At 56.3% G+C, this 22,376-nt stretch overlaps 3 protein-coding genes across 13 annotated transcripts in view; all 3 read right to left on the reverse strand.

Annotated features, from left to right (window-relative positions):
- Window positions 1–920: 920 nt before the first annotated feature.
- Window positions 921–7,653, reverse strand: DOK3 (docking protein 3). 2 transcript variants are annotated; one of them, XM_070374852.1, is made up of 6 exons: window positions 7,584–7,653; window positions 6,798–6,909; window positions 5,191–5,496; window positions 2,925–3,024; window positions 2,637–2,809; window positions 921–2,536 (listed from the first exon to the last, which is right to left on the reverse strand). In XM_070374852.1, the coding sequence occupies exons 2-6, from the start codon at window positions 6,861–6,863 to the stop codon at window positions 1,856–1,858; spliced, it is 1,326 nt and encodes a 441-aa protein (XP_070230953.1). In that variant the 5' UTR covers window positions 6,864–6,909; window positions 7,584–7,653; the 3' UTR covers window positions 921–1,855. The 2 variants fall into 2 exon arrangements, with proteins under 2 accessions (XP_070230953.1, XP_070230952.1); XM_070374851.1 differs by lacking the exon at window positions 7,584–7,653 and having other exon boundaries at window positions 6,798–6,952.
- Window positions 7,654–8,826: 1,173 nt separating this feature from the next.
- DDX41 (DEAD-box helicase 41) lies at window positions 8,827–14,465 on the reverse strand. Its single transcript, XM_005904615.2, has 17 exons — window positions 14,343–14,465; window positions 14,150–14,260; window positions 13,716–13,875; window positions 13,561–13,635; window positions 13,372–13,432; window positions 13,112–13,248; window positions 12,294–12,366; window positions 12,038–12,191; window positions 11,819–11,955; window positions 10,841–11,003; window positions 10,566–10,697; window positions 10,242–10,313; window positions 10,039–10,135; window positions 9,751–9,900; window positions 9,595–9,666; window positions 9,378–9,488; window positions 8,827–9,202 (listed from the first exon to the last, which is right to left on the reverse strand). The coding sequence occupies exons 1-17, from the start codon at window positions 14,382–14,384 to the stop codon at window positions 9,066–9,068; spliced, it is 1,884 nt and encodes a 627-aa protein (XP_005904677.1). The 5' UTR covers window positions 14,385–14,465; the 3' UTR covers window positions 8,827–9,065.
- A 3,286-nt stretch (window positions 14,466–17,751) lies between these two features.
- FAM193B (family with sequence similarity 193 member B) overlaps window positions 17,752–22,376 on the reverse strand; it is a 30,839-nt gene continuing 26,214 nt past the window's right edge. For all 10 annotated transcript variants that reach the window (XM_070374154.1, XM_070374151.1, XM_014481080.2 and 7 more), the window contains 4 exons: window positions 20,978–22,001; window positions 20,752–20,827; window positions 19,929–20,026; window positions 17,752–18,137 (listed from right to left, as the gene is read on the reverse strand). In XM_070374154.1, coding sequence (XP_070230255.1) covers window positions 19,930–20,026; window positions 20,752–20,827; window positions 20,978–22,001 — 1,197 coding nt within the window. In that variant the 3' untranslated portion in view covers window positions 17,752–18,137; window position 19,929. The remainder of the gene's footprint in view (window positions 18,138–19,928; window positions 20,027–20,751; window positions 20,828–20,977; window positions 22,002–22,376) is intronic.

The following is a 22,376-nucleotide window of genomic DNA, read 5'->3' on the forward strand; positions in this document are numbered from 1 at the left end:
ACCCCACTCCAGTACTCTTGCCTGGAAAATCCTATGGATGGAGGAGCCTGGTAGGCTGCAGTCCATGGGGTCTCTAAGAGTCAGATACGACTGAGCGACTTCTCTTTCACTTTTCACTTTCATGCATTGGAGAAGGAAATGGCAACCCACTCCAGTGTTCTTGCCTGGAGAGTCCCAGGGACGGGGTAGCCTGGTGGGCTGCCGTCTATGGGGTCATGCAGAGTCGGACACGACTGAAGCGACTTAGCAGTAGCAGCAGCAGTGCAGATAATGAGAAAAGGGTCAGTGCAGGTCAGTGAGAATGGAGAGCAGCCACATAGGCAACACTAGAGGAAGTGGGCTGGAAGGAGAGGAGGTAGCCAGTGGCAGACACTTGAAATAAGACAGTGTCACTGTGAAGTGACAATGGAGCGTCACCATCATAAAGATGAAGTTTGGGATGTGTCAAAGGTGTGAGCAGCTGAGGTGGTGCTGAGGTCAAGGGACCAGGAGGCTGGATCTTTGGGGGCATTGATGCTTGTATGCATGGAGACCCAGGGATGGTGACAGGAGCAGCAGTAAGGAGAGGACAGTAAGGCAGCCAATGAAGTCTTCGAGAGACTCCTTATCTCCTTCTGGAATGTGGACTCCTTGAAAACAGGACTGTGGCTGTCATGAACACGGCCATGGGTCCTCAGAGCCTGGCACAAAATAGGCATTGGTAAGACTCGAATGAATGCATGTCTGGTGTATAATTTGATCTTTATGCTTCACGGCTAAAGAAGAGACTGAGGCCAGGGACTCCCCAGGAGTGTCTGTGCATTTTTGAGTTTCAGCGGAGACTGTTTTGGGTGTGCACATCTTTGAAGTCCCTGCCCCCTGCCCCTCCCCCACTCCTCCTCAGCTCAGGCTTTCTGGTCCCTCAAAATCAGCCTCCACACAGCTTTCCCTGGTCTGACTGTGTTCCTCCACTGAGGATGAGACCCAGCTCCTTGTAGGATGATCAGACCTCTCATGCGTGGCCAACTCAACCTCAAACCCCTAGGAACCCTCTGGTTCATGCTCTTCCCTCGCTCTCTGCAACCACCATGCCTACCTTCAGCCTGGAAAGCTCCAGGGCTCACTGCCAGTCTGGTGAAGCCCTGCCTCCCCTTTACGCTCAATTCAGAGGGTACATCACCCATCAGCAAGCCTTATTTCTCCCTCTGCCCTACTACTGTCTGAGTCACTTCCACCGCACAGGACCACATGGAGCCATAATTATCTGTATTCCACTTGCCTGCTCCAGTGGACTTGAACCTAAGGGTGGCAGAGGTCGGCGCTGGGTCACATATGTCCCTGGAACCCAGCACAGGGCACTGGTGTTTGTTGCAACCCGTGTTTGAGGATCTGTGTGGACCTGGGCATACCACTGCCGGGACCCTTGCTGTCCTTAGTCGCTCAGTCATGTATGACTCTTTTTGACCCCATGAACTGTAGCCGCCAGGCTCCTCTGTCCATGGGATTCTCCATGCAAGGATACTGGAGTGGGTAGCCATGCCCTCCTCCAGGGGATCTTCCCGACCCAGGGATGGAACCCAGGAATCCGGCATTGCAGGTGGATTCTTTACCATCTGAGCCACCAGGGAAGCCCTTAGGGAGGAGATAGCACTGTGGGCCAGGAGGCTGGACAGAGAGGAGAACTAAAAAGGCTTTATTGCCAGCAAATCTGTACACTATACACGGGGGTCGGGTGGGGGGCCTCCCCAGGCCTCCTACCTTGTCACTCCAGGCTAGAGTGAGTGTGAGGATTGCGTCCCCAGATGTCGGTTGTCCCCCCTGCCCTCTTGTCCCAGGGAGAGTGCCCTCCTCTCCTCGGGCGGCCACACCAAGTGGTTCAGGGCCGGTCGCAGGGGGCCGGGCCCTTCTTCCGCTCTCGGCTCAGAAATGTCACCAGCTTGGCCTTGAAGCCTGAGTGCGCACCCGGGCGGCCAGACCCCGAGGCCTCGTCGCCGTTATCCGCCAGCTCCAGCTCCAGCAACCGCCGGTACTGGGCCTCCAGGCTGCTGTCGTGGGCCGCGCCGGGCCAGCCCAGGTCCTGGCTGTTGTGGTAGATGGGGCTGTCCGGGGGGTTGCCGCCGCCCGGGCCCTCTTCCACCAGCTTCCGGCAGCCGGCGTCGGGCGCGCACAAGTTCTCGTACAGGTGTTCGGCGGCGGCGTTCGGGGGCACGCTGGCCCGCTTGCACACGGACGCGTAGAGCACTGCCGGCGGCTCCTCGGAGACCGCGGGGCCCAGCAGCGGCGGCAGACTCTGTGGCCCGGGCTCGGCCGCGCGCATCTTCCGCGAGCCGGGCGCCTCGGGCCGCGGGGGCCCCTCCCGCAGCTCGCCTGGAGGCTCCAGCGAGGGCAGCGAGGTGGCCCGCGGCAGAGGGCAGGGCCGGGGCCCCGGGAGCCGCTCCCGCTGGCGGGCGATGGCGGCGGCCAAGGCCCCGCACAGGTCGCGGGCACGGGCGCTGCTGAAGGCGAAGAGGCCCTCGCCCGAGTCGCAGCGGCGGCCGGCTTCAAAGGAGAACACGCCCTGGGCAGGGGGCGGTACGAGGAGTCAGCGGTTTCAGGAATCGCGCGCCACCCGCCACCCTTCCCTGCGGGACCAGCGGGGCGGCGACCCAGCACCTCACCTTGTCGGAGCCGAACTTTCGCAGGAAGCAGTAGGGCCAGGTGTAGAGCGCCTGCGGATTGGCCGGTTCGCTCAGCTGGATAGCGTCCTGGCCCAGCCGCAGGAGGTAGGGCCCCTTCAGCTGGCAGCGGGTGGCTGCCTCCGTCCTCTGCACCACCACCGGGAACTCGCCCACTGCAAGCACCGGCCGTGAGGGCCACAAGCACAGACTCCCTGGGTGGGGTCCCAGAAAGCTTCCCGCCCCGGGTGTGCTGGGGCTAAGGCTGCCTCTGTAATCTCTGCAACTTACCTTCCTGCCAGGAAGAGTAGATGGAGTTCTCCTCCATGGGGACCAGGCTCCTCTGCCGAGCCTCTGCCTCCCCAGATCCTGAGGAACTCTCCCCTGTGCCCTAGGGAATGGGACAAGGCCAGAGGTTAGTGTCTCTCCTCCCCATTCCCATATCCTTTCCCTGGGGTCTGTGACAAGCAAGGGCACCCAGCGACCTGAGTGCCAGTCCCAGTTCCACCTGTGACACAGTGCAAGGCCCTGGGCACCACTCTGAGCCTATTTCCCCACCGGCTGCCCCTTTTAGGGTGCTGAGAGCTGTAAAGCAAGGGCACATGAGAAGATGTCCTCCATCGCCCCTGAGGTTGGCCAGAGCCTGGGCCAGTCTGTCTGTGTCCCTGTGATACCTTGGAGCAGTAAAGGGGTGGGAGCTTCAAGGGTGGGATCCACGAGTGAATGGCCACTCTTCCTCCCATCTTTGACCTCTTTCTCCATCTTCCCCAACATTCTTCAGGCTCTGACCCTGAGCATCTCCATCATGACCACCTTGGCCCATGAAACCACGTGCCATGCCATGCTAAGTCACTTCAGTGTCCGGCTCTTTGTGACTCTATGGACCATAGCCCGCCAGGCTCCTCTGTTCATGGGATTCTCCAGGCAAGAATACTAGAGCAGGGTTTCCGTGCCCTCCTTTGTGGATATTCCCAACCCAGGGATTGAACCCAGGTCTTCTGCATTGCAGGTGGATTCTCTACCATCGGAGCCACCAGGGAAGCCCCAGGATACCATGTTGCTAAGTCACCTCAGTCGTGTCAGACTCTGTGCAACCCCATAGACAGCAGCCCACCAGGCTCCCCCATCCCTGGGATTCTCCAGGTAAGAACACTGGAGTGGGTTGCCATTTCCTTCTCCAATGCAGGAAAGTGAAAAGTGAAAGTGAAGTCGCTCCGTCGTGTCCAACTCTTCACGACCCCATGGACTGCAGCCCACCAGGCTCCTCTGCCCATGGGATTTTCCAGGCAAGAGTACTGGAGTGGGGTGCCATTGCCTTCTCCATAGCCAGGGTCAAATGCAATGGCTTCCCACTGGTCTCTTGCTCCTGTTTATTTACCTGTTTTTTTTTTTTTTTTAAATCAAAAGAATTGTAAAATACACAACATAAAACTGACCATTTTAACCATTTTAAAGTGGATGGGAAAAAAAAATAAAGTGGATGGAGATGTAATTCAGAACTTTTTCATCACTCCAAATGGAAATCCTGTACCCATTAAGTCTTTACTTTCTATTCCCTCCTCTCCTCAGCCCTGGCAACCAGTAAGCTGCTTTCTGTAACTATGGATTTGTCTATTCTGGGTACTTCATGTAAATGGAATCACACAGTGTGTGGCCTTTAGTGTCTAGCTGTTCTGACTTCGCATGTTTCCAATGTCCACCCACGTTGTATCATGTATCAGTGCTTCATTCTTTTTTAAGTCATGTTCTGTTGTATGGATAGACTACATTCAGTTTATCCATTCATCCGTTGATGGACATGTGGGTTGTTTGCATCTTTGGGCTACTGTGAACAACGCTGCACTAAAGATTCTCATGCAAGTTTTGTTTGAACACCTGTTTCAGTTCTCTTGGGTCTACGCCTAGGAGGAGAATTGCTAGGTCATATGTTAACTTTGTTTAATTTTTGAGGAACTGCCACTCATTTCCTTTTGGCCCATCAGAGACCCTGCAAAGCTTTAAAACACTCAGTTTCTGGGTCCAACTCCCCAGAGGCTTCTCCTCTTGAGCAAAATAAAAGCCCAGACTCCACAAGTGGCCCAAGGCAGGTTCAGGTGGCTCCCACCAAGTTCTCCACCGTCGCCTCCTCCTGGGTCCCCTCTCCCTCCTTAGCCTGTGGCCACAATGGCCTTTCTGCTCCTTGAACATCAAGCTTTTCCCTGCCTCAGGGCCCTTGCCCATGCTGCTCCCTCTTTTCAGGAGCCTTCTCAGACTGGTATTGAGGACACTCTTTCCTCAGATCTTTGCCTGGTGGGTTATTTGTCCTCTCCTGAGAAGCCTTCCTGGACCCTCCTGTCTAACATCCCCCCACTCACTCATGGTCCCACTCAGCCTCTCATATTCTCCATAGCATTCATGGCTATCTGAGATTTGCTCTGCGGGCTTCTGGCCTGTATCCCAGGCTTCTAGGTGCTTGCTGAGTGATGGGATGTGAATGAGCATGGAGATGAACAAGGTGTGGGTGAAATGGTCTCCCCAGCCCGCCCCTGGATGCCTTCCCCACCTGCCCTGTGCTCACCGGGAAGGCCAGCTGACAGATGGGGCCCATCCATGCCTGGCGGTGCTCTGCGGCCAGCAGGTGGCTTCGCTCCGTGGTGGTGAGCAGGAAGGCACCAGTGTCCCGGGGGCAGCTCTCACCATCAGCCGGTAGCACAGACACACAGTCAGCCAGGCGAATGATCCGCCGTTCTCCTCGCCGGCCAGGCCCCGCAGACCTGTCACCTGCTGGCCCCAGGCCACCATCCCGGACCTCCCAGCTCTCTAGCCGGGCCACGCCCGAGGGGCCTCCTGCATAGAGTAGACCCCATACCTTCCGCCAGCATTTCTGCAGGAGATAAAAATGGGGGAGATGACCCTCAAGTGGCAGTTCCCAACCTGCATCTCAACCCCACACAAGCCATTCAGCCAGTGCTCCTGGCCACCCAGGGTGGCCTCCGCCTCCCCACTCTTCAGGCCATGTGAAAGTGAAGTGTTGTCCAGTCGTGTCCGACTCTTTGTGACCCCATGGACTGTAGCCAGACAGGCTCTTCTGGCCATGGGATTTTCCAGGCAAGAATACTGGAGTGGGTTACCATTTCCTTCTCCAGGGGATCTTCCTGGCCTAGGGGTTGAACCCGGTCTCCTGCACTGTAGGCAGATTCCTTACTGTCTGAGCAGCTTTTTTACCGTCTGAGCCACCAGGGAAGCCCAGGATGCCTTGCCAGAGCTGGCCTGGCAAGGGGGACAGTCTGTACTTGGAGTCAGTCAGCCCTGGGTTCACATCTACCCCCACACTTTCCCAACTGTGATCCCCATAAGCACTAGTATCTTCGTCTCTCAAAGGTCATGAGGGGGGACTTCCCTGGTGGTCCAGTGGCTAGGACTCCATGCTCCCAGTGCAGGGGCCTGGGAACTGGATCCCACATGCGGCAAGTAAAACATCCTGCACGCCGCCCCTGAGACCCAGCATGGCCAAGTAAATAATAAAAAAAAAATACTTAAAAAACAAAAGGTTGTGAGAACGCACGAGGCTGGGGCTTCTACTGGGTAATATCTAGTGGCTACAGCAGACCACCTGCCAGCCCTGCTTTGTCGGTACCCCCACCGCCTGCAAAGAAAAGGTCACTTAGGCCATGGGGCAAGGGGTGGGGTGGGAGGGAGGCCTCTGTCTCATGATGGCAAGGAAGGAAACATGCAAATAATTCCGAGCAAAGGAAACAGACGGTTTATCTGCCTGGGCAGCAGCTGCGGCTGAGCTATGAGTGTGCAGGGCCCGCAACCTCAGGACAGGGCTGGGAAGAGCCGAGCCCTCTTCAGCAGGATGGAGCTCCCCTTTTAGGGGCTCCTCCAGCTCAGCCTCCAGCCCTCTCAGGGGCCACAGTGCCACTAGTAGATGGGATGGAAGGCTTTTGGATTAGCCAGCCCCTCACCTCTGCTCTGCCTCAAGGGTGGCATTACCGGCTCCCCGCTCTTGGCTTCCCACCTGTAAATGAGGCAGGTCTCGCTGAGGCTGAACTTCTCCACACCCAGGTTGGATTCCCCACCCTGACGCCTACCCTCTTTTTCCCAATCCTAGCGGCCTGTCCGAGTCTGGGGCAGAGGCCCACCACCTGTCCTAGGCGGCCGCCGGGCAGCTAGGGTCCCCACCTTGCCGAACTTGACGTGCTGCTGGTAGAGGATGCCGTCCTTGACGGGGGTCTCCAGAGGCTCCATGGCCGCGGTCGGGCCCCAGGGCCGACACTCCGAGGACCTGCGGAGACTGATGACGGGCAGGAGGGGAACTCCTCACACTTCCCCTTCTGGCCACTTCCCCCTCCCTCTGTCCAGAGAGGCAGCTGCAGGCCTGGGGGAGGGGAGCCCTGCCTACCGTAAAGGAGCTAGAATGGGGTGGGGAGGGTTCCAGGTACCCCACTAGGGCCAGGCAGGGGCCTCAGACTACCTGAGGGCAGATGATCCCTGCCTGTCCCGGTCAGCTGGGTGTGAGCCTCTGACCGCAGACTGGCTCCTGAGTCATGCGCTCCGACCCCTCCCCCATCCTGGGGCAGTTGTGTACCTTGGGGCCTGGCATGCCCACAGCCTGGTCCCCACCCCAGGACCTTACTCTAGCCAGATGGGCAAACTCCTTGCTTTCCCATTCAAGAGTCCTAGTTGGTCGGCCTGCCTTTATGCTGGAAAACAGTTCTAACAGTCACTTGGTCCTTTCCATTTCACAGCTCCTGTCTATTGCCAGCCTTGGCATCTTCCCACTGAACCATGGCCCTACCTGGGCCCATTCGGCCCTTTCTGCCATCCCCAAACAACCCATCCCTCCCCTTCCTAAATGCTGCCTGGCTCCCAGTGCCCTCAGGTCTAGCTTGGACTCCTGGGCCCAGCACTCGAGGAGTATTCTCTCCTCCACCTCCCCACGCCTGGTCCCTTCAGGGCGCCTCTCACCGTGCTCCTCAGGGCACTGGGCCTTCTCCCTCTGGCCTTCTTCCTCCAGGAGGCCTCCTTTGACCACCCCACGCTATCTTGAGAGCACAAAGGCCCCTGCCCTCATGGCACGGCCCCAGCCACGTGAGAGGGTGGCACGCCCCTGCCGAGTTCCCTGGAGATCTCACATGCTTTTTTTTTTTTAAGCTTTGCTTCTTGCTGGGGCACTTTCTAAGCCTTGCCTTGCTGGAGGCCAGGTATCTGAGCTCTGCATATGAATCTGAATTCTGGAGACAGCCTTGTGTCATTTATCCTGTGCCACTTCTAGGAAGGAATAGCCCAAATACTGTTTGGGGGTCACATGTGGGTTGTATAGCTTCTCAGGCAGGAAATCTAGGGCCTCATTCACCTGGCTTTGTGCCCATTATGGCCCAAGCAGCCCCAGACACCATGTCCTTTGCATTCTCATTGCCATTTCACCGATGAGGAAATCAAGACTCAGAAACATTAAGTAACTTGCCCAAGGCCACACACCAAGTGGCAAACAGGGCTCGAGCAACCGCTGTCCCCCTGGGATAAGCGCGTGGCCTGCGCATGGAGTGTCTGGCGCAGAGGAGCTGCCTGCCACCAGGGCTCTTTTTCTATCTACCCCTAGCAAGATGCTGAAATCCTGGCCCCTTTGCTAGCAGTCCCGTGACCGCAGCCTGCATTTATTCATGGCTGATCTGTCTGTCCCACTCACTTGTGAACTTCCCAGAGGGCATCTGTCTGGCTCACCTGGGTCCTGAGCCCAGCACATAGCTGGGTCAGTGGGTGCATGTGGCCTGGGTGGCAGTCCTACGGCATTTGCTGCCCACTTGGCAAACAGCAGAGGCCTCCCTACTGGGAGCCTGCATGGGCAGGGGGCCTGAGACAGGACGTCTCCAAAGGGCCTTAGAAGGCCCGGGGAACTTTACACACTGACAGGAAGAGGGAGGCTGGGGCAGGGCTGGAGGTTATAACAGCCAACCAGAAAGACCAGAAACCCCAATCAACCATTTCCCTTTGGTCTATCAGGGTGGTCCTTTTCTGAGTCACAATAGAGGAAATTTACCCTAAGCCTCCACAGGAGGCCCCAGGCAATCAGCTCCTTCCACAGCTCAGTACCAGCAGGTTTTGGCAGTGGTTGTGGGAGATACCAAGGTCCCACCTCAGAGGGGCGCTGGCGGTCAGAGGGTGAGGCCTGCCCAGGGAGCACGGGGCAGACAAGGTGAAACACAGAGGCTGAGACCAGAAAGGCTTGTGCTTTAATGGCAGCTAGGCTAAAGGGGAGCAAAAATAGTAATTCTGGGGGGCATGGGGAGCAGGCAGCCAGGTCCAGCCTGGCCCAACCCAGGCCAGCTGAGCCGAGCTTGCGGTCTTCTTGTCCATGGGGCGGGGGTGTGTGTGTGGTGGGGAGCGGTGGTAGTGGCTGGAGCTCCAGGGACAGAGGCCCCTCGTGGAGAAGGAGGGGTGGCAGCCAGCTCAGAAGTCCATGGAGCTGTGGGCCAGGTAGTCCTTGCGGCCGATGTTGCTAACCTGCTTCGTCTGCATGGCTTCGAGCTTGGGGCAGTCGGTGATCCGATGGCCCAAGCCCCCACAGAAGGCACAGCCACGCTCTCCTGTGGGAATGGGGTACCGGGGTAGGGAGGGTCAGCATGATTACGGGGCCAGCCTCCATACCCCAGACCCTGGGCACCCCCATCAGACCCCCAGTCCACCAAGGGGCAGCATGCACTTGTTCCGTGGTGTGCTCGACTGCCCCCACCAGACTAGGGTCCTTCCATCCCACATCACCTCCGATCTCCAGCATGGACTCGTCCCCACAGTGCAGGACTTGCAGGACCGGTGGAACCTTCTGCTTGGCCTCCAGCAGCAGGGCTTTGAGATCCATCAGCACTGACTCATCTGTGGGGATAGTGGGGAGTCTTCAGGTCCAACCCTGGGCCCTGCAGCCAGAACCTGAGTGGTCACAGGTGGAGGGCCCAGGAGACGGCCTTGGTGGCAGACTCACCACAGGCCTTGTTGATGAAGGTAGTGGCGATGCCCGTGTTTCCTGAGCGCCCAGTTCGGCCAATACGGTGCACTGCAGAGACAGGGAATAGGGCATGTGGCCCCCTCTCCAGGGCCTGGGGCTGAGCCCTCAACCCCGGCCTCCCAAATACCCCACCGTAGTTCTCGATCTCCTCAGGCATGTCATAATTGATGACGTGCTGGATGGCAGGGAAGTCCAAGCCCTTGGAGGCTACATCCGTGGCCACAAGGACATCCTTCTTGCCCTCCCGGAATGCCTCGATAGCCTTGGTCCGTTCCTCCTGGTCTGGAAAGGGTCAGGCAGGAACTGTTAGAGTGACAGCAATGGTCTGGGGAGGAGTGGCAGGCTGTCCAGGTAGGGGAAGGGATAAGATGAGGGGCTGCTACGGGGATGGGGTCCGTGCCTAGAACATGCCACCCTGACCTTTGCCCCCATGGATGGCAACAGCCTCCACTCCCTTGAGCAGCAAGTACTCATGGATGGCGTCCACATCTGCTTTCTTCTCTGCAAAGATGAGCACCTGTCCAGAAAAAGCCAACTCTGGTCACAGGGACTGACTCCTGGGTGCCCCCTGTGACACTCCCCCTGCATGTTGCCCCCCGGCCAGCCTGGCTGGCAGCACTCACGGGCGGCGGTGTCTTCTGCAGGCACTCAAGCAAGTACACCATCTTAGCTTCCTCCTTCACGTATTCCACTTCCTGCCACCACCGGGATCAGGTCAGGTGGTCCTGAGAACAGGCTCACCAGCCCTGGCCCTGCCACAGAGAATGGGTCCCCAGGCCTGGCTGGGAGGTGACCAGAAGCCTCTTGCCAAGCGCGGGGCACTATAAGAAGGCTTCCTGCTAAGGGCCAAAGCTGTGAATGAAACCCCCGCAGCCCACCCTGCTCTGATCAGTTCCCGGGAGCCTTGGAAGACCCCAGCCTCCCAGGTGAGACTGCCTAGCAGGTACCTGGATGACATCCAGGCTGGCGGCCCCGGCACGCCCCACGTTGATCGTGACAGGCTTTACCAGGGCGCTCTTGGCAAAGTTCTGAATCTTCTTAGGCATGGTGGCGCTGAAGAGGAGGGTCTGTCGCTGGCCCTGAGGAAGAAGCGGACATGCGGGGGCTGGGGAGGCTGAGTGGCTGGGACAGTGGGTGGGCTTCAGGGCCCTTCAGAGTTGAATGTGGTGTGTGTGGAGGGGGGGACGAGGCGGGAACGTCCCGGCCAGGTGGGGAAGGGCACCTTGAAGTAGGAAAAGATGGTGCGGATGTCGCCCTCGAAGCCCATGTCGATCATGCGGTCAGCCTCGTCCAGGGCCAGGTAACGACAGATGTCCAGGCTGACCATCTTCTTCTGCAGCAGATCCATGAGGCGCCCAGGGGTGGCCACCATCATATGCACACCGCTGGGGACCAAGGGCAGACACTGAGGGCTGAGCCACCTGCTCGACCTTACCTAGGGGCCGGCAGCCCGCCCTGTTCTGCCTTCCAGTCTCCTTCCTGTTTCTCCTCGCCTGTCCTTCCTTGTCACTGCCACCACCTTGCTCTCCGAACAGAACAATGCTCTCCTGGCGAGCACTGTAGCCTTCTCTGCTAGACCCCAGCCATATGGTCACCTCTGCCTCACACACCCGTCCCCTGATCACTCCTCTGCCCCTAAGAGGGCTGACCTGAATCTTCAGATAGTTTCAGCTTGTGCTTCCACAGGTCCCTTTGTAGGCCTCAATGGGATCAGCTTCCTGGTACACTGAACCCATCTTTTCCACGTTTGCATCCTCCCTAACTAGCAATGCCTATGAAACAGGGACTGGGTTTGGCCTGTCTGTAACCCTGGACATGTAGTGATGTGATGTCTGTCAGGAACTGCACTGTGTAGAAAGGGCACAGGCCCAGCCACATCCTAGAGCCTCAGCCTCCTTGATAGATCACACTGGACAACCCTGATCGTCCTGGACACCCCAGGCCCTCCACCTCTCTGCCTTCTGCCTGGAATGCCCTGACTCCTTGACCTCCCAGATGCCCCTGTTCTATCTGCTGTGGTCCCAGAGTACTTTAGCACCTTCCTCTGTCCCAACCCACCTCCCCATTAGACTGGGGGCTCCTTGAGGGCTGAGCCCATGAGCGGCCTCTGCAAGGCTCTGCTGAGTAGCTAAAGCAAAGGGTCTCTTGGCTTGTCAAGGGGTTCTGAGGAAGCCCATGGGGCAGGGTCACTTGGACTCACTGTCGGATGGTCTCCATCTGCTCTTTGACGGACATGCCCCCGATGCAGAGGGCGCAGCGCAGGAGTGGTGAGCTGTCTTCCTGCAGCAGGCGGCAGTAGTACTCCAGGATGCCATGGGTCTGTCGGGCCAGCTCCCGCTGCAGGTACAGGGGCAGTGGCTGGCACCAGAAAGTGGCTCCCTCCCTCGTGTACCCTGCCCTCTAGGCCAGCCTCTCTTACCGAAGGGCAGATAATGAGTCCATAGGGCCCTTCACGCTTAGAGAAAGGTAACCTTTTCTCTTGTTCGAGGCAGAACATGATGACGGGCAAAGTGAACACCAGTGTCTTGCCTGAGCCGGTAAAGGCTATGCCTATCATGTCGCGGCCAGAGAGACTGGTGAGAGAAGAGAGGCTGGAGGGTCAGGCTCCATGGAAAACAAAGACTGCTTCTCATCTGGTGGCTGCTCCTCCCCAGGACTGTCAGCTTCACACTCACATGGTGGGGATTCCCTGGATCTGAATGGGTGTTGGGTGGTGGATGCCCTTCTTCTTCAGGCCTCTCAGGATGGCTACAGAAAACAGCCTGGCTTCATTTTTGTGTTTCACAGGATACGAGACACAGGCCCCTAACGCCTGTAAAACTGGCACTATGCCCCTCACGTTACAAACGACGATCTCAGACAGACAAAAAGACAGACACACAAACTTGTCCAAGGCTTCTAGGCTAAGTGGAGGCAGGATTCACACCCAGTTCTGTTTAAAGCCATCATTACTTGCCCTCCAAAGCTCCCTAATGGCAGAGGTTACAAAATATGAACAGCTCAGGGACTGAAAAAGAAGCATAAAGACAAATTCCTCCTTCTCCACTGATTAGACCTGATGCAGAAGCTTCTGGACTTCGGTGGGGGCCTAGGATGCAACCTCACAGACGTTTCACTATCAAAATGTGGTGCATGTTTCATGATCACAATGTGGTACTGCAGACTTCCCTGGGGGCACAGTGGATAAAAACCTGCCTGCCGATGCAGGGGACGCGGGTTCGACCCCTGGTGTGGGAAGATTTCCACATGCTGTGGAACAACTAAAACCTGTGTGCCACAACCAATGAAGCCCGCACACCGCAACTTCTGAGCCCGTGTGCTGCAACTACTGAAGCCTGAGTGCCTAGAGCCTATGCTCCACAACAGAAGCCTGTGCACCGCAACAAAGTGTAGCCCCTGCTAGCTCCAACTAGAGAAAGCCCGTGCACAGGAACAAAAGACCCAGCACAGCCTGTACGCATATAATGTGCTGGTGCTTCCAGCTCCCAGGTACCTGCAGGAAATTTCATTTCCTTGAAGCTCTTAATGGGCGGTGGGATGCCATCGCCTTCCACCAAGATGTGGTACTTCTTCCGGACACGTTCATGCCGCTCTTCAGACATACTCAGGACGTAACGGGGTGGTGTCCAACTGTGGGTGGGTGACAAGGGTCAAGCTAGCACCTGGGCACACCTGGCTTTGGGGTGTCCCTTCCAGTCTCAGCCACCTATCATCCCAAGTAAGAGGAACCAACTGCAGACAGAAAAGACGTACCTGGTTTTGATTGGATCATCGTATGTGATTCCCTTAGCCATCTCCTTCACTGACATCAAAGCTGAGAAAACAGATATGGCTCAAGGCTGGCTCCTGCTTCCCAGAGGCCAGGTCCCTTGAAATGGAACATGCCTAGGGTTGAGGGAGGAGGCTCAGTTCACCTCCTCTCTGCCCTGGCTACAGCCATACCTCGACCTTCGGCCACACTCTCCAGGATCTTCTCCTCTTCCTTCAGCTGCTTCTCTTTGGCAGACTCCTTGCGGGCTGACAAAAGAAGCAGAAGGTGTCAGAGAGACACCAAAGCAGTGCGCCACACTGAGCCTCCGGCCTGCTGCCCAGCCCACCTTCAGCCTTCTCTTTGAGATGCTGGTGCTGATCCAAGAGGCTGACGTTGGACTGAGGACCCAATGGGATGTCGTCCTCATCTCCTCGGGGCTCGCTGCCGCTGTCCTGCTGTTCCTCTTCCGCAGCTCCCTTGCGTCTTCGCTGCAGCAGCTTCTGGAGCTGAGGTTCCACCAGTGCCCCTCAGAGCCAAGCCCAACGCAAGTGGGGCATCGGGCCCGGGGGCCTACGTCAGGATCCTGGCTTTTGGGAGAGGGTCCTGTGCTCGGAGGCGCAGAGCTGCCCCACTCCTCAGATGACATTGCCAGTTCCTCGTCTGCCTGGGGACCACGCTCCCGCGTACTGACACCTCACCCCGCGGACCCGGGGCCACCCCCATCGCATCGCTAAACCCCCATCTCCTGCCCTCATTCTTCTCGCGACCCACGGCCCTCACCAGCAGTTGCCGGCGCTGTCGCAACGGCACGTAAGGCACGTAGTCCTCGTCGTCCTCATCCTCTGCCTCAGAGCGGCTTCCTGTGGCAGTCGCCTCGTCGGTGCGAGCCCGCTGCAGACACACACGAGTCAGACCCGGACCCCTGGCCTTTACCTTCGCTCTCCAGCCGCGCGGACTCCAACCTCTCTCCCACCTTCCGCTCAGGTTCCGATTCCGCCATCCTTGCTGCACGCATGAGCACCACAGTAAAACCCCGCCCCACCTATGATGAGACCCAATCAGATGTAAGGAAGCGGACGTCGGCACCTAGCAACGACCTCTGAGGGCCGGATCGCGCAGAAGGACAAATTTTCTCCTGAGCGTCTGTCTTGCGGTACGGTGTCTCCGCCCACTGTAGGTGGCTACGCAACTGTTGCCGGGGCTGAGGGCGAAAGCGTCAGGCAAAGCATTGTGTGACTCTGCAGGATTTCGAGCACGCGCTAAAAGCTCAGACCGAGCCGGGTAAAAGCGTGGAAACCGCCGTTCCCGAAGAGGGCGGGCTTCTGGCTGCCCAGCCTCGCCCAAGGAGTGACGTCACTCGGCACGCCCCCGCTAGTGGACACTGCGCCCTCTCGTGGCCGGGGAGCTCAGAGACCAGGCTAGCTGGGATCCCGACCCGGACTCTATCCAGCCCCTATTAACCCGCACCGGCCAAGGCAGGCAGGGCAGGATGGGGCTTGCAGAGTAAGCTGACTGGTGAGAATACTGCTGGTGTTATCTTTGTGAAACACCTATGTTCAGAGTGGCGAGATAAACAAAATGATGACTGTGGTTTTAAACTGAAGGCCTGTATATGTACGCAAATGATTATTATTGTAAATGCCATAATAGAGCTGAGAGAGTAACTGGGGAACCAAAGAAGACTTCGAGGAGACCTGGATCTGAAGTTATAGGGAAGTGAGGAATCGCAGAGCTGCTGGGAGGGCAGGAGAGGGAGAGGCTTCCTGACAGAGGGTCTAGCAGGAGTCAAGTTCTGGCAATGCCTTAGTTTCTCAGTGAACAAAGATGTGGCCTGTGTAGGATAGGGTAGTCAGAGTTAAGGCTGGAAAGGTAGACCCAGAGTGTGCAGGGCTGTCAGGATAATTTCAACTTTTAAAGAGGATAGGTTAGTGCTGTTCTTTTCTTCCTTTGTATGTTAAGAGTGTGGACTGGACATTGTGCAGTGTGAAAGTGTTAGCCGCTCAGTCATATCCACCTCATTTGCAGTAGGGTTGGCTGTAGCCCTCCACGCTCCACTGTCCGTGTAATTCTCCAGGTGTGAATACTGGAGTGGGTTGCCATTTTCTTTGGGGAACTTCCGACCTAGGGATTGAAGCCGGGTCTCCTGTATTACAGGCAGATTCTTTACCATATAAGCCACCAGGGAAGCCCAAAGAGATTAGGTGGAGAGAGAGAGATAACTGGTCTTGAGTTTAAGAACTGTCCTAAGACACACAAAGTACCACTTTTGGAAGTAGCATAAAGGCAGGGAAATGGCAACACACTCCCGTATTCTTGCCTGGAGAATTTCATGGACAGAGGAACCTGTCTATGGAGTCGCAGAGTTGGACACCACTGAGCAACTTACACACACACAGGGCAAACTGTAAAAGTGGCTTCTCAGCTGGAATGTGAAGGATAAGGTGGTATTCGTAAGAAAGTGTTATTTTGAAGAGGGAAACAAGTGAGTAAAAGTCAGGAGCCCTGAGGGTGCCAGACCTAGCTGGTCTGTGTTCTGTTTGGAGAGCACTGTTCTGTTTGGAGACTGAGGTCATCAGGTGTGGCTGGAGTGTGCCAGAGGCAGGCGCCAGACTTGAACAACCCTGAACACCATTCATAGAGCTCTTTTTCTGTAAGAAAGGGCTTCTCTGATAGCTCAGGTGGTAAAGAATCTACCTGCAATGCAGGAGACCCTGGTTCAATTCCTGAGTTGGGAAGATCCTCTGGAGGATAGGCTACCCACTCCAGTATCCTTGGGTTTCCTTGTGGTTTAGCTGGTAAAGAATCTGCCTGCAATGTGGGAGACCTGGGTTCAATCCCTGGGTGGGTTCAATCCCCTGGAGGAGGGCATAGCAACCCACTCTGGTATACAGTCCATGGGGTCACAGAGTCAGACATGGCTGAGTGACTTTCACTTTCTGTGGGTAAAGTGGCTGCTTGATCAGATCTGCAACTCTGCAGATGAAGCAGAATTTTTCATAGTTGTGACAATTCAGTTGCAGAGCAGGATCCGTGTAAAAGTTGAAGGCGAGAAACACAGGTAATAAATATACAAAGAAAGGCTTCACAGAAAAGTGGCCGCACTTCCTTGAGGACTGGCCAAGGGACCAAGAATTGTGAGCCTGTGGTCAGTGCTGTTTCACCTCTTTGGAAGAAGTGGTACTGCTAGCCCAGTGTGTGTGTGTGTGTATGTTGCAGGGTAGGGAAGGGTTCAACCTGGTGGGGAAGGAGGGAGTGGCTTTGGATCCTGGTCCCAACACTCCACGAAGACCTGTTGGTGAAGGTGTAGCTGCTGCCACTGTCACTCCCCACATGAGCACAAGCTAAGAGCTGTTCTAGTAGAGAAAATGACATTGGAGGTGAGGATTTGGGACAAAAGTGTGTGTGAGCATTTCTGGCAAAACTATTATATTAAAATCTGAATTCACAAACAAGGTAAGACCCGTGGTGGGGAGCGGGGGATGAGGTAGTTTGCTTTACACAAGAGTTCATTCTTAACACTCAGGTACTTTGGCTACACATCCATGCCCATTGTAAACTCAGATCTAACTTATAAAACTCCACCTTTACTTTTACCTCACCTTTCCCTGACAGCTTCAATCATCCAGGCTATAGGTATACACACAATCCACAAGGCCTCAAGACTTCCTGATGGTTTCTCACATTAGCTGTGCAGAGTCCAAGTCCCACCCCTCCAACTCGCCCATCTTGGAGGGAAGGAAACTAAGCCACAGTGTGGGGAAGGGGTTGCTAAGGGTTTCCATACTTATTAACAGGAGGAGGGGGCACAGATGCTACCGTCATACAGACCTATGCTTTAATCGTGTGTGTGTGTGCGTGTGCGCACGCTGTCATGTCTGATTCTTTGAGACCCGATGGACTATAGCCCACCAGGCTCCTCTATCCATGGAATTTTCCAGTTATAGAATACTGGATCATGTTGATGTTTGACAGAAAACAACAAAAGTCTGTAAAGCAATTATCCTTCGATTAAAAATAAAAGAACACTGGAGCAGGTTGCCACTTCCTACTCCAGGGATCTTCCTGACCCAGCGATCGAACCTGAGTCTCTTGCATCTCCTGCATCAGCAGGCCGAGTCTTTACCACTGCACCACCTGGGATCTTAGTTGGCCAAACTGAGCTCAGTAGTCTCTTTGCTGTCTTGGCTTTAATTCCTCATCCATAAAATGGGCTAATAGTTCTGCTTAGCACTGCTGACAGAATTAAGTGGAATTGATGCCAACCTCTTGCGGTAGCACGCGCTCAGGAAAGTTAATGACTAAGGCAGACTACAATGTCTCTGAGTACATCCTTCACCCTCATGCCCCACCCGGATGAGTAAACCTTCAATCAACACACCGACTCTGTGTCCAAATGTTGCTTTATCTTTCGGCAGGAAAGATTTTTCACAGTATCAAAAGTAAAGAATTGAAAAACAAGTAAAACAAAAACAAAAAACCAAACACAAAAAGAGCAGTGTTGGGCCAGCAGTACCATCAGCCCCCAAGCCCACAGGCCAGCCCAGCCTCCGGGCTCTGAGTGTGGAGGCTGCGTAGCACCAGGAAGCGGCTCTGCGGAGGTCCTGAGGGGCCCCAGCACGAACAGCATCTATTCAGCTTTTGGTTGGTCCAGGATGGTGGAGTGGGGAGTGGGGTCTTGGGCAGGTAGGTGGGGATGTGACGGAGAAAACTGTAGACCTTCGGCTGGCAGTTGGGGTCTCAGGACACCCTTAAGCTGGTCTGGCAGGGGCTGAGAAAACAGAAGAGTATGGCCACATGGTGAGAAACGGCCCCAAAGCAGCCTCCCTGTGCTGGCTCCGAGTCTCCACGGGTCCCCATGGAGGCAGGAACAGCTGCCTGCTATTTCTGTCCACTGGGCTGAAAACACTGAACAGACTTTCCCCATCACCTCCAGCAGAGGACGAAGGTTAAGACAGAACCCCCGCCCCACTGAACATCATCCTGAATCTCAAGGAATGAGGACAACACTTGAGGAACCCAGTCCCCCTGCTGTAGGCCAGGGTGGAGGAAGAGCCCAGCCTCTCCCATTGACCGTGGAGACGTCACCTATCTCTCAAGAATCCCACCTCGGCTCCAGATGCCTGGCCCAGGCTGGGTCTCCAGCCTGCACAGGCAGTGCTCTCACACACTCAGGGCTCACAGTCAAGGCTACGAGAAGGGTGGAGAAGGTCAAAGGAGGGCATTTATTGGGGAGCACCCCCGTCTTGAGAAAGAGATCAGTCAAGAGGGAGTGAGAGAAGATGGCTGGATGAGGCTTCCTACATGACAGGGGCACTGGGCTGGGAAAGGCAGTGTGACTTGTTTTCTCTGAAAAGGGGCAACAGATGAAGGTGCCTGGGGTTCTGGTAGCTCCTGGCTCCTGTGGAGGTGGTGAAGAAAGGCAGGATGGCACCCTGACCCTGGCAGAAGCTCCTGGGGGGCGTGGACATACTATGACAAAGGATCAGGGAGCCCAGGCCCACAGAGCAGAGGAGCTGAGGCGGGTCTGAGGACTATCCTGACTCTGGGTTAGTACAAACGTGACTAGCCTACAGGGAGCCCAGCCCTGGGCTGCCTGGGAAGCAGAGGCTAGTGTCAAGGGTGGGGGGGATCCTGACTCAAAAGGGGACTCAGGGACTCAGTCAAGGGTCCAAGAAGTCTGCTGCCCTGGCACTGGGGAAAGGAGAAAGGGACAAGAGAGGACGTCCTCCTGAGGGGTGAGCTCAGCCCACCTGCCCCAGCTCCCTACTGCCTTAAAGGCAGCTGTATGCTCACCAGCCTGAGAGGCCCGGCACTGGGCACGCATCTTAGGGTGAACTATGGCTCTGTACAGCCATTAAGCCCCAAGGCCTGCCAGCCAGCCAGTCTTCTCTTCTGCCCTGGGGGTTCCCAGCCCCACTGCCTTCTCAGTTTTCTGTTTTTAGCCTAGAACAACATCTGATATGTCAATATTTCAGATAAGACCACCTGTGCAGGTGGCTGGGAGGGGAGGCCAGAGCCCAGCTAGGGGCCAGGCTCTTCTTCCAGGAGGGAGCTTCAGTACCGGTTTCCTTATGGAACCCATCCTGTTTGAGGAAGAGGGCCCACCTAGCCTCTATGCCTAAATGACCTCCAAGGCCTTGGTCTAGCGGGACTGCCCTCCCACTGTTCTCTTGGGGCTGGGTCCGTTTTGCACGGCTTCAGCTGGGAAGCACCTTGTTAGCCTGCATAGAGGAGCCAGACCAGGCCAATGAGATTCAATCCTGAGGCCGATAATGTCAAGGGTGGGGGCAACCCTCTAAGGCCCATGGCCCCCTGGGCACTTTGGGAGGCGGCTGGTGAGGGAAGTTAAGAGGCCTGGCAGGGACACCCCAGGGGATGGCAGTGCTGGAAGGGCCCTTCAGGAACAAGGACAGGAGGGCTCTCAGGAGAGGAGATGGGGCTGGCAAAGCACCTAGTCCAACTCCCTGTGCCCCAGGGCGTGAAATGGCCTGGCAGTGGCACAAAACGTGGCAGAGCATGGGAAGAAGGGGTGCACGAAACACTCGAGGGGTCTTGATACCTCACTGAGCTGTGCTGGGAGTGGTTTTCTTGAGGCTGAAGTTGGTCCAATTCACAGCAACTTTCTGACGCGTCTGCTTTGCAGAATCCAGACAGAACCTGTCGGGTTTGGGAGATGCCCAGGCAGGGGGTGGGGTGGGGGCACAATCAAGAGGTTCTCTCTTCTCCCCACTGGACCTGCTTCCAGACCTGCGAGCCCTGGCCACTAAGGAAACCAGGTCAGCTCTGTACAACCCCTCGGACTCCCAGGTGTCTGGGTCTAACAGTATGGGGCTGCCCGATGAGATGCCCACATGCCTAAGGGGTAGTGTGTGAAGAGTGACCTGCCTTAGCATACAGCCGGCCTCCTCACCCTGGATTTTACTCTAGCTAAACTGGGATGTCTTCTGTTCCTCCCAGGATGATGTATTTCTCCTGCCCTCAAACCCTTTTCATTTTATCTGGCCCACTCATTCCTATTCCTCAGGTTTCAGTCTGGTTACCACCTCTTTGGGGAGGGCTGCCCTGGCCACCCCATCCTTCAGCTTGGCCACTCCTAGGCCCTAGCCCCATGCCTTTAACTCCTCTAATAGCTCTTATCACTGGACTGTATGTATATGGCTCTCTCCCCCTACCTAGATAAGACTCTGCCCCCAAAACTCAACCCAGGCAAGAACAAAGAAATGCACGTGAATAAAACTGGAGAAAGCCCTCGTTCTTGGGAACTGACATCCCTCCTGCTCCCAGTTCCTTACACCTTCCCAGATGATCCATCCTGGCTACCTGTGTCCCTACCTGGGGCAGGAGTCCACCATGAGTGGGAGAGCAGGCAGCCTCACACCTACCTCTTGAAGTACTCCACCTCCCGGTCAGTCTCATCCATCTCCACCCCATCCATGTCCTTGGGCAGGAACACATCGTCTAGGAAGACATAGCCAGGAGGGCTCAGTGCTCACAGCAGCCTCTGGGTCATGCTCCTGGGGCAATGCTGCTCACATGTAAGGACTGCCCTCCACCCCATGGCCTGGCTGGGTGGGGGTCGATCAGTCAGTCAGTTCCTGGTGCACTCACCCAAGGAGGAGGCTGACTTCTCCTGCTTGTTGCGGCTCCGGCGGCTGCGGCCCTTGCCCTGTTGCAAGCTCTGCGGCCTTGCTGGGCCTGGGGGCTGTACAGACTCCTGCTCCAGAGGCCGTGCCTTGGCTTCACCTGGCCAGTTTCGCCAGGAGTTGCCCTTCTCCTTGTCAGCTTTGGGGCTGTCAGCCCAGGCTGGTCCTGGTCGAGTCCCCTGGCTCCCTTCTCCAGCTTCAGCACAGCTGTCCACTCTGGGAGGCTCTGGGGCCTTGCTTGGCTGCTTGGGGCTAGGGGTCTGGCCCTTGGCACTGGGAGTCTCAAGGCAGGCTGGGGACTGGGAAGCTGGGCTCACCTCACTCTTCTTGGCCTGATTACCCTGTCTCTTGCCCTTCCGTGGCTTCCCACCTGAGGCCACAGGCTCAGGCAGCTCCTGCTTGCAACCAGGGGCCCCCTTTATGCTTGGTTCCTCAGAGCTAGGGTTACCTGGCTTGGGTGTCTTGACCCAGATCATCCGGGAAAGGTTGGGCACGGTGTTGAGTCTCCTCACTAGCCCATTCTCAGGGATGATACCAGGAGGGGGGCCCTTCACCTCTGTCCATGGTGGGTGGGGACTTCTCATTTCTGCCCATGGTGGGGCTGGCTCTCCTGGAGCTTGCAACATATGGTTCTGAGGGGAGCCCAAAGTCAAAGGGGACAGGTCAAGGTTAATGTCAGGCCTTTGCTCTGAGGAGCCACTGGGGTTTGAGGGGGCTAGACTCTGAGGTTTTGGCTCAGTGGCCCCTTCCTTAGAGAAGCCATTGCTGTCCACGCTGAGCTCACACATACTGAAGCTGGCACAGATGGAGTCCTTGACAGTGTTCTTGATCTCCTGCAGACGGCTGTTCAGAAAGCTGTTGACCCGATCCAGCTCCCGATCGGGCCACCCCAAAAGACTCTCCCTGGCAGGCCTCAGCTCCCGGCTTCCAGAAACACTACGATTTGCTTGCTTCAGAGCTTCTGCTGCCAACTGGGCCTTCTCTTTTTCCTGCCAAGACAAGAGGCAGTTTCAGCAGAGGCTTGGCAGCTGCCAGGCACAGTGTGACACCTGACACGTCTGCCTTCAGCCCAGCTTTCCCACTAACTGGCTAGAAGCAGGGCATGGCGATCCTGGCCTGCTCACCCTACAGTAACAAGGATGAAATGCAATCTGACAGGTACATGTCGTGGCGATGGAGGCAGTTACACTAACAGAGGGTAGGGTTTTTACAGCTTGTTCATCCAGGGCCCTAGAATCAGTCCTAGGGCCTAAAAAAGTTATAGGATCTCAAAAGGGATAGGATCTCCCTCCCAGGGATAAGCTTAAGCAATTCACTCACTTGCTGAGTCTCAGTGGACTCATCTGCAAAATGGGGACAGTAAT

This window comes from Bos mutus, chromosome 7 (assembly GCF_027580195.1).
Source record: "Bos mutus isolate GX-2022 chromosome 7, NWIPB_WYAK_1.1, whole genome shotgun sequence".
Taxonomy (NCBI): Eukaryota; Metazoa; Chordata; class Mammalia; order Artiodactyla; family Bovidae; genus Bos; species Bos mutus.

Coding starts and splice junctions, on each gene's coding strand:
- DOK3 (XM_070374852.1), bottom strand. CDS start 6,863: ATGGAGCCTCTGGAGACCCCCGTCAAGGACGGCATCCTCTACCAGCAG. Junction 3,025..5,190: donor TCTGTCAGCTGGCCTTCCCG/GTGAGCACAGGG, acceptor CCCATTCCCTAG/GGCACAGGGGAGAGTTCCTC. Junction 2,810..2,924: donor CTACTCTTCCTGGCAGGAAG/GTAAGTTGCAGA, acceptor CGGTGCTTGCAG/TGGGCGAGTTCCCGGTGGTG.
- DDX41 (XM_005904615.2), bottom strand. CDS start 14,384: ATGCGTGCAGCAAGGATGGCGGAATCGGAACCTGAGCGGAAG. Junction 13,249..13,371: donor GATGATCCAATCAAAACCAG/GTACGTCTTTTC, acceptor ACCCACCCACAG/TTGGACACCACCCCGTTACG. Junction 12,192..12,293: donor ATCCAGGGAATCCCCACCAT/GTGAGTGTGAAG, acceptor TTCTCTCACCAG/TCTCTCTGGCCGCGACATGA.